General features: G+C 34.6%; 1 protein-coding gene across 1 annotated transcript; it reads right to left on the bottom strand.

Moving 5' to 3' along the window:
• Nucleotides 1–9,255: 9,255 nt before the first annotated feature.
• LOC309401477 (olfactory receptor 13G1-like) lies at nucleotides 9,256–10,197 on the bottom strand (the record flags this gene model as incomplete). The annotated part of the gene is made up of 1 exon (XM_081970539.1): nucleotides 9,256–10,197. One exon carries the CDS (start codon nucleotides 10,195–10,197, stop codon nucleotides 9,256–9,258), a length of 942 nt encoding a protein of 313 aa, XP_081826665.1.
• Between the last annotated feature and the right edge of the window lie 386 nt (nucleotides 10,198–10,583).

The following is a 10,583-nucleotide window of genomic DNA, read 5'->3' as shown; positions in this document are numbered from 1 at the left end:
AAATAACAATTGCACAAGGAAATCACAACATTCTGATTTTTTTTGGGGGGGGGGGTCTTCTTTTTTCCCCATGTAGAGGAGGCCCACTTCTTCTACTTGTTCATAGTTGGCAGAAGGCTGTGCAGTTCTACTGCCATGAGGCAGGGAACTAGAGCTGCCCTATGCACCCAGCACCAGCTTACCTCAGGGCCCCCAGATTCAGGTCATCCATGCTTTGATACCTGCAGCACCAACACACCAGTCACCCTCCTGCTCCTTTGCTGCCATGCAAGCAAGCAAAAGAAGTAGGCCACTGACCACACAGGGTCATACTGCACATGGTTGCTAGTGCTTTAGTAGGGCTTATTGAGGGGTAGGTCTTATATTAGGTGCACACATAAAACATGCTGGCTTTTATTTTTGGGGAAACAAGATATTTTGAATTATATAGTTACAGTCTACTGGTTAGTTATTTTCTTGTGCACAACCCAGAGTAACATTTTTAATTAGGTGGCCATATTAATGCTTGCAATAAACAAACAATTGCTTAAAGGAATTTTCTCTCAACTGGAATTTGAAAGCATTTCTTCAATTCCTGAATTTAGTTCAAGGTTTCCTATAAATGATTTACTGAAAAGGCATCACACAATTAATAAGTAAATAGGGGAGAGTTAATTCTCACCTCAGTTATGCTCTTTGATGCCTAAAATATGATGGAGGAAGCAAGATGCAGCATTAATTATCGTTTAAAGAAAAATGATTTCACACTTATCCTGCATAAAAATGAAAAGATTAAAGTACTCCTTGATCATAGTATTTCCAAGACAGTCTAGAAGCAGCTTAAGAAGTATGTAATGAATTGTATAGTGTTCTCTTAAAGACTATTTGTAATTCACTAGTGAGTACTCAGTGGGAGATATAATAAGCTCCCATGGTGCCTTTTCCTAAGGTAGCTCCCAGGGTGCCTTTTCCTAAGGTAGCTCCCAGGGTGCCTTTTCCTAAGGTAATTGCTTTGTCCCTTCGCACAATTCTCCTCTTCATTGTAATACCCTCTCACTTCCAAGATGTGCGGCATTTTTTATGGGAGTTAATGACCTCAATAAAGATTCTGATTTGAGATGTACACAACCCCAGTTGACATAGTTGCATTATGTCTATTTTTATACACACATTTACATTATTAGTTTAGCTCTGTTGTATGCGACAAAGATTTGCTGATTGTGAGATAAATAAATAATAATAACATTAATAAACGTATTACAGAGTCTTAACTACTTCACCTACTCACAATCTTATTCACATAGAATATAGAATAATCACACTGGAAGGGACCTTGGAGGATTTCTAGTCCAGCTCCTTGCTCAAGCACCAGACCCTGTACCATTTCAGACAAATGTTGTCCAGACTCTTTTTGAAAGCATTACAGACTACTATTTGGGGATGTTTATTCTGTAAGGCAGTAGTTTCACTTCTGGACTTCCTTTTAGCTAAAGGAGGATGGAAATAAGCAAAAATAACTATTTTCGGAGTTTCATAGAAATTCAGCACTTTGGTCAAGCTGTTTTTTTTTCATTTTTCTAAGTTATAATCAAATTATCATTTTTCCTCAATTCCACTGATTCCTCTTTCTGATCTTGCTTGCTCCTAATGACCCCTCAATTGTACTCTACTCCTTATTTTGCCAATCAGTAATCTGTTTGATTCACCATATTCTTTCCAGACTTGGATCCTACCTTGTGCATAAATTTCTAAAAAAGTTAATTGAATGTTCTAGGGTTTCTATTTTCCTAAGAACATTGCATTGGTTGACATACATTTACAAATACATTTATGCCTGAAACACATATTGACTAATTTTGGGTATTTGTCTTTCTCAAGAATGCATTAATCTTTTTGGGCATTGTTCTAAAGCTATCTTGAACATCCTTTACATACTTTTGTGTGGTCATCTTTAGTTCGTCAAAGCTTCCCAGGAAGTTATTCAAGTACTAATATTAGATAAGAGGCAACATTTCTTTCATAATCTTGGCAGTTAATCTTGCACAGTTTTAGAACTAAACTTCATTGTTATATGTTATATAAGGTTTTATTTTACACTAGCATTTTATATAGTAGGTACACATCAATTAAAATTAACTACCTTTACAAACTTAAAATATTTAATTGGAGATTTATCTATGTATATGCAGAAATAAAGTCCAATAATGCAACTGGATAATATTTCCATATACAATGGTTTATAATTCTTGTTCAAGTAGGTTCATATAAATAGGAAGTTTACATAGATATTGAACTTTTTATGTTGAAAACAACATATATAACAAGTTTGCAATTAAGATGAACCATATTCATAATTAGTACAATACTAATATGTGTAACAGTGGAAAGGCATATTTTATAAAATGTCATAAAATCTACACAGTGATTCTGGGAAGCTTACAACATCAAAGTAAAACCATAGTTATGAGTGTGAGCGTGTGTGTGTATGTATGCTGACTTTCATATATATGGTTTTACTTTAATACTGTAAACCTCTACCAGCTCCAAGCCAACTGGTAGAGCCAGGTCCTTAGGTCCTTGCAGAAGGTCAGGCAGTTGGGTGACAATCTCATCTCAGGGCTGAGGCCATGGCAGAAAAGGTTTTTCTCCTGGACCATATCAGCCAGAATTTCTTGACTGATGGGATCCATAATATGCCTCCTCTACTGACATGGGTGGTGAGGGCCTGTTCCATAGATGTGAGACTGGCATCCACTGTAACCCACAAAACAAGTTGTAACAGTAGCCATTCTAGAAGCCCTGCATTGATTCACCTTACACCAATTGAAGTTTTTGAATGCTCTTTAGACAAAGCCCTATGTAGAGCACAATGCAGTAGTCTAAGCATCAGATTACAAATATTTTTTTCCATTTCTGCTTCCTTTATGCCTGCCCTTTTGTTCATAGAGCATGTATGTCTAAAGAGAATATTATTTATGTTTAAAGTAAATGTCACTTTACTGGACTTTATAAGTTTCTTGATAATGCAAAACTTCTATAGGTGATCCATGACTTACAACAATTTATTTAGTTGCCATTCAAAATTGCAACAGTGATTTATAAACAGTCCTCACACAAAAAAAACTATCATGGTATCCTTACAGTCATGTGATCAAAATTCAGTTATTTTGGCAAACAGCATGTATTTATAATAGATTCAGCATCCTGTGGTCATGTGGTCATTATTTGCAACCTTCCCAGCTTGCTTCCAACAAGCAAAGTCAATGGGAGAATGGAGATGTGTTCAACAATTATATGATTCACTTAATAACTGCAGTGATTTGCTTAACATCCATGGCAAAAAATGTCATAAAATCAGCCATGACTCACTTAACAATTGCCTTGCTTAGCAATGTAAATTCTGGTTCCATAAATCATAAATCAAGGACTACATGTACTGGATTTCATTAACAAAAAACAAATCAGAAACAGAGTATACATTAAGATGTCAAAGCACACAGTCTGTGATCACTATTATGTATAGCATCCCTGGAATGTTGGTGTTGGTATGTACTCAAAAATTCAAAAATTCCAGTAGCAAGGTTTTTATGGAGTGCCAAAGAGAAAGATCATATAATATTTCTGAAAATTGCACAGAAATAGAACATTTACTTATCTTCTTCAAAGTGAATTCTATGTTTCAACCTCTTTTTAGCCAACTAATATATGTGATAAGGAGGTGGACAAATTCAAGTCATTTTTGCTGAAAGGTTTTCTTTCTCCATAGCAACTTTGTTAGAGTCTCTTTAACTTCTTTATTTCTAAGGGAATATATCATTGGATTGAGCACTGGGGTTACTACAGAGTAAATTATGGCAATATTCTTGTATTCTTCTTCATCATTGGCAGAGGAAGGCTTAGCATATGTATAGATAATGGTTGAAAAGTAAAAACTTACTACTAGCAGATGGGAGGAACAAGTAGAGAATGCTTTCTTTTTCCTTTTGATTGATTGGATCTTCATGATAGTTCTCAAAATAAGTAGATAAGATATTAGTGTAAGAGTACTCATTGTAAAGATCACATCAGCTGCAATTGCCATTATTTCATTCAGGCTGATGTCAGAACAAGACAGTTTCCATAGTGAAGGCAGGTCACAGAAAAAAATGGTTGATATCTTCAGAATCACAGAAAGACAACCTTAGCAAAAGAGTAGCATGTATTACAGAGTTGGCCATTCCTACAACCCAGGCTCCAGTGACTATTCCAACACACACCTCTTTCTTCATAATTACCATGTATTGTAGTGGCTGGCAAATAGCAGTATACCGATCAAAAGCCATAAAGGAAAGTAAGAGAATTTCTGTCCCCAGAGCCCAGCCAAAAAGAAACATTTGAACAATGCAACCTGAAAAAGATATGGTCCTTTTTTTATCCATAATGTTCTGAAGCATTTTGGGAATAGTTATAGATATAGAGCACAAATTCACCACAGAGAGGTTGACCAAAAGGAAATACATAGGTGTGTGGAGTTTGCTACAAACGCCAATGGCAAGAATCAGGAGGAAATTGCCAGCCAAAGCTAATGCATGCATGAGAGTAAATATCCAAAAGATGAGCATCTGATGTCCAGGTGTACTGGATAAACCCAACAGCTTGAACTTAGTTTTATAAATAGCACTTTGATTAATTTCCATGACTTCACTGCTGTTTACCTAAATCAAATAAGAAAAGTTAATTTTTAATTTTTTCATATTGTCACTCAAGAATATTCTTATCATGAAATATGTTGAATTTGTTTATGGAACATCATACATAGAAACTACAGTATAACACTAAATAGAAAATGCATTGTATTTCTTGATGAATATATATTATTAGGCAGCAAAACTGCATTTCTGGGCATGTTGACGAGATTACTGGGAGTTGCAATTGAATAACATTTGAAAGACCCATCGCCTTATGCCAGTTTATATAAAATACATGATTGATAACATTACTTAAAAGCTGGCAGAGAATTTTAAAATCACTTACTATCATTTTTAGATATGAAATATCTAAATAGTTCTATTTATGAGTCCTCTTTTCTATACAACTCAGGTCACAAAAGCACAAAACCATCTCTAAGACATTTTGTTGTAATTCTTATTGTCCTCTTTGCTGCTTATATCTTTTTTTTAACATTAATTTTAAAATAGGATGATTCTTAATAGTAAGTATCCTAAACATATATTAATAAGACAATCATATTATGAAGACATTGTAGAAGCAAGAATGTAAATGGACTGGGAAATGGACTGACTTTTACTATCAATTCTTCAAAAGGAAAGAAAGTTTTTAAAAATAATTTTATTGGATTTTTTTTCCTCCCCAGTAAATATTATCAATTCCACAGGGCAATCACAATAACAAAAATATCCCATTGTGTATCATGACTTATTTCCTTTTGAAAATCTTGTTTCCATTGCAACTTAGAATAGAGGTTGTGTTTTTTGGGATTAACTTGTGAAGCTATACAGTACATACAAATTTAGCAGACAGCCTACTTTCTCTAGTTCAAATGTTGAGCAGCATTGGATCTGAAGGAGAAACCCTGTGAAGACCAGCAAATGGGTGGGTTGAAATTGTATCCCAGAGAACAGTATTAAATCCACAATCCTTTAATTATACTTTTGGAAATCCGATAGCTCTCAGAGGCAGCTATAGTCTCCTGGCTTGACACAGTAACATCGTTTGAGTAAACAGTGCTATATTACTGCTTCATTTTCTCTCAATTGGAATATGAAAGTATGCTATCAATTACTGAATTAATTTCAAGGTTAATTATGTAGGATTTATTGCAAAGTGCCTTCCATGATATCTAGGTGAAAGTCTATAGGGAAGGGGAGTAAATTCTCACCTCGTTTATTTTTAATGCCTAAAATATGATTAAGTAAAATAAAATAAAAATATTGCATAGTTATCCTGCATAAAAATAAAAGGGCTAAAGTACTTCTTGATCATAGTACAGCAAGGTCAGTCCAGAAGCATCTTAAGAAATGTGTCGTGAATCATATAAAATGTCCCTTTAAAGACTACTTTTAACTCACTGGGGAATACTCATTGGGAAACATAGTAAGGTCCCATAGTGCCGTCCCTAATATAATTGCCATATTTGTTGAAACATATGACCAACACAATTCTTCTCTGTCTCCTTCTCTGAGTTTTAATAACCTCTCTCTTTCCAGGACAGTTAGCATTTGAGAGCCTTTCTTTGTTATATTTGGCATTTTTGAATATTTAAATATTGGAAAAGGAGAAAGACCCTAACTCTTAACCCTTAAAAGGTTTGTTCAATGTTGCTACTATATCAAGGACATCTTCCAGACCTCCAGAAGATTAAGAGCAACACTTTGGTTCCCCTTAAAGCGTTGTCCAACACTGCTGATAAATCAAATATAGTGTCTACTAGGATTGTGCATTGCAAAAAAAAGATTCAGAAGTAGTTTCTTAGGTATTGAAAAGCAAAGAGATTCCCCTTACCCAATTCATTAAGATTTCTCTTCAGTATCGTGAAAAATCTTCCACCACTGCATTCATTTTTGTCATGCCCCAGCATATAATATTTATATATTATTGTTGCTTTCTAGCTCCATCTAGAACACATTGCTACAACTACAACAGGAATCAATGCAAAATGTAAAGAGGTCTGCAAAGGAACTGCAGGCAGCATGTCCTGCTCCAAAATCTGTTTAATCAGAATCTACCCAGCAGGCCAAAAGAACAAAGCCATTAAGCTTTACACTATTCTAGATGACCAAAGTAACAGATCTTTAGCCAGCTCAACTTTCTTTGATACATTTGTCATTAAAGGCACTCCATATTCCTTAAAAACATGTGCAGGAATTGGGGAGACGGCTGGGGAGAAGAGCATTTGGCTACCAACTCTAGTCAGTAGATGGGAAAATGCACAATTTCCAGAGTCTCAACATTTTTTTGTATCATGATGACCAGTAATGAACCAGTATTATAGATGTGGCCTTTCTCGTTTCCCCTTCTTCTCCTCCTTCCCCCTCCTCTTCCTCTATTTCAATATCTCTCACTCTTCACTTTCTATACATTTGTACACTTTACTGTTTTAGCTAAGTTGCATGCCACCCAGAATTGCTGTTTGTGAGACATATAAATTTAGTGTAATAAATAATTAATAAATATATGAATTTTTTGCAGTGTTTTAACAGCCTCCCTGCATCCTTCCCAAATTCAATAGGCATTTCAGAGTAAACATCCCTAGTTTAGGATATTTACTTTTAAATACACTCTTGGACTTGCTTTCACCTTAAAGAGGGAGATAGAAATGGAAAAATGACTCTCTTCTGATCTTGAGCAAAATCTATAACTTTGAGGCTCTTTTTTTCTTTTTTGCAAAATTGTAGTTGTCATTTCAAATTATTGCCATCTTTGACTCCATTTCATGATTCCTGATTTTGATCTTGCTGTCTTCTATTTTCTCTAGAGCAATGTTTTTCATTCTCATGAACTTTATTTTATGCTAAAGTCTACAGATCTAAATATTCACAAGGCTGAAAAATATTGCTCTGGTGTTTCTTTCTCCAAACTTGTCTTCTTTCCTCCAATGGATGCCTATGCTCCTCGATAATCAAGCATCTGGAATCCACACAGTGCAACAATGCACCCACAACCTTTCTCTTACATATTTCCAGGGAAAGACAGACAGCTGTCTCACAAGATTTTAATTGGACAAGAAGGACTCTAGGTGTTTATCTGTTACTTGGATACAAAGTGAACAAATAGTCAGAAAACCAAACTTTGAGACTAATTATAGCACCTCAAGGAAATTCATCCTGTCTCAAGCTATATCTTTGGTTTCTGAGAAACTGGAAATATTTCCAACTGGAATTTTCTTGAAGTTTGCTACAGTTGTGTATACATACACACAGAAAATAAGTCAGTGTGCAACATTGTGTAGCAAACCTCTTCCCACTTTGGGGTTGAGAAACACAAATTATTAGTGATATTTAAAAATAATTTAAATATACAAAAATCATGAAATGGTTTATAATTCATAATTTCATACCATATAGTACCCACTGGGCTGCTGAACGACCAGATACAGGCAGTTACATAGATGACCCTACACAAAAGGTGCCAGGTTTTGACCTTCCTCATCAGCACTGGTCAACTCTGAACAGGATCCTTACCCAACATGGTGTCTGCCATTGCTTAAGTGGTGTCTTGTCTCTACGCCTCAGTGTGACTGTGGTGCTCCTGAACAAAATATACATCACATTGTGTCCGAATGTCCACCAAGAGGTTACACTGGCCCAATGTCTGATTTTTTTCAACATAGACCATCCTGTCCTTGAATGGCTGGGTGGACTGGACATTAACATTTGAACCACTATAATTCCATATATTTGCTGTATATGGAAATAAAATAAAATATATTACCCAATATCCCATAAGAACTTCTTATAAGTAAATCATTTATTTTCAAATGTTGCACTTCTGCCTTCTCAATATGAAACATGCATTACTTCCTTTTAGCTAAGGTTGTAATATGAAAATGTAGATGGTTGCTAAAATAATGTAAATCTTAATTGCCTTGCATCCAAATTGAAAAATTGCCTGTATGAGTTTAACAAGCTATAACCTAAATAAAAAGAAGTGTATTATGTATCTTATAAAAGAACACTAATCATACGTACTGCATATACAGAAATAATAAAAAATAATAATTAAAAACAAAATGAGATACGGTAAAATTATTCCTTAAATTCAATCAATTAAAAAATAGTATTTCTTTCTGTCATATATGTTCATCAAATCACAAACGTAATAGAATATTGACTGCTATTGTATATTTCATACATTTCTACTATAGCAATATTTCATTTTATAAATTATATATTATAAATAGGAATACAATATTGATCAAAAGAAATACATTCTCTTCAAATAATGCTAACTCTTAATCACTTCTATTTCAGCCTGTTTTTGAAAATTATGGAAGATTCAAAGAGTCAAAATTGTTCTTGTAACTAAACATCTAATTATCGCTCTGAGTATAATTTAATATCAGGTAATAAAAAGCATTTACAGACACATTTCTCCTAAATATAAACCTAAAATAAAATATTCACTGTTTTATTACTATGCAGTGTAGATTTGTTTTGTTTAATTTTTACAAGTTGGGATAATCATATCTGGAGAGGCTACAAAGACATGTACATTACCAATTTCCTTTCATATTTACCCTATATTTTTCCACTCATATGAAGATTTTAAAATAATTCATTAAAACAACTTTTGCTGCAAGAATTTTCTGTCAATTAGTTTTCTGAGAGCTTGCTTAACATCAGTGTTTCTCAGAGAGTATATAAGGGGATTGAGGACTGGAGTGACCACAGAATAAATAATAGCAATTGCTTTGTCTTCCTCTAAAGAGTACATTGAAGCAGGACGGAGGAATGTATAGATAATGGTGGAGTAGTAAAAGCTGACAACCAAGAGATGGGAAGAGCATGTGGAGAAGGCCTTTTTCTTTCCTTTTGTGGAATGGATTCTGAAGATGCTCCTCAGAATAAACCAATAAGATAAGAAGGTCAGGGTACAGCTGCCTATGGCAATGACAATGGAAGCTGCAAAAACCATGATTTCATTCAGACTTGTGTCTGAACAGGAGATCTTGAACATTGGTGGTAGATAACAGAAGAAGTGATTGATGATGTTTGAATCACAAAAGGAAAGCTGTAGTACAAGTCCTGTCTGAATTGAGGAATTCATTATGCCTATCAGCCATAGCCCAGCCATTGTCCCAAAGCAGATCTCCTTCCTCATGATTACTGTATATTGCAGAGGTTGGCAAATAGCAGCATAGCGATCAAAAGCCATAAATGCAAGAAGTAGAAGCTCTGTTCCTAAAGTCAAGGTAAAAAGAAATACCTGTGCAATGCAGCCAGGAAATACAATGGTCTTTCTCTCAGCTAACAGTATTTGCAGTAGTTTGGGAACTATCACAGAAATTGAACATACATTTATGATAGACAAATTGATTAGCAAAAAGTACATGGGTGTGTGAAGTTTCCTGCAGACACTGATGGCAAGGATGATTAGGCAGTTTCCTACCAGAGCTACTCCATAGATGAGGAAGAAAGTCCAAAAGATGAGCATTTGATTTTCAAGGGAATTTGAAAAACCTATCAAAATGAATTCTTTAACTATAGAAGAGTTCTTCATTTTTAATATTGGTGTGCAGAGGAATGAAACAGCACATCACTTTCTTGACATTTTTCAATCCTATTTCTGAGCATTTTTCAATCCATTAATAGACATCTCCATCAATAAAACATTTAAAACCTCCTAGATTTCCCAGAGGTAATGGTTAAACCTCTGAGATGGAGGAAAAACTGGTGTAAACATTGTAAATAATATTTCAATGATGTCTATGCTTGGTTAATCTTAAATAGAGGTGATGGATGACTTGGGGTTACCCAAACTGAAATTGAACAGATAAACAAATTATGTTACCGGTAATTTTTCAAAATACTATTCTTAATAGGGAATAAGAACAACAACAATAACAATGGCAACTGTGATTGCTCCCCATTTTTGGAAATAAAGTC

This window comes from Natrix helvetica (genome assembly GCF_964273705.1).
Source record: "Natrix helvetica genome assembly, chromosome: Z".
NCBI classification, from domain to species: domain Eukaryota; kingdom Metazoa; phylum Chordata; class Lepidosauria; order Squamata; family Natricidae; genus Natrix; species Natrix helvetica.
This window is presented reverse-complemented; position numbering and strand designations above follow the sequence as displayed.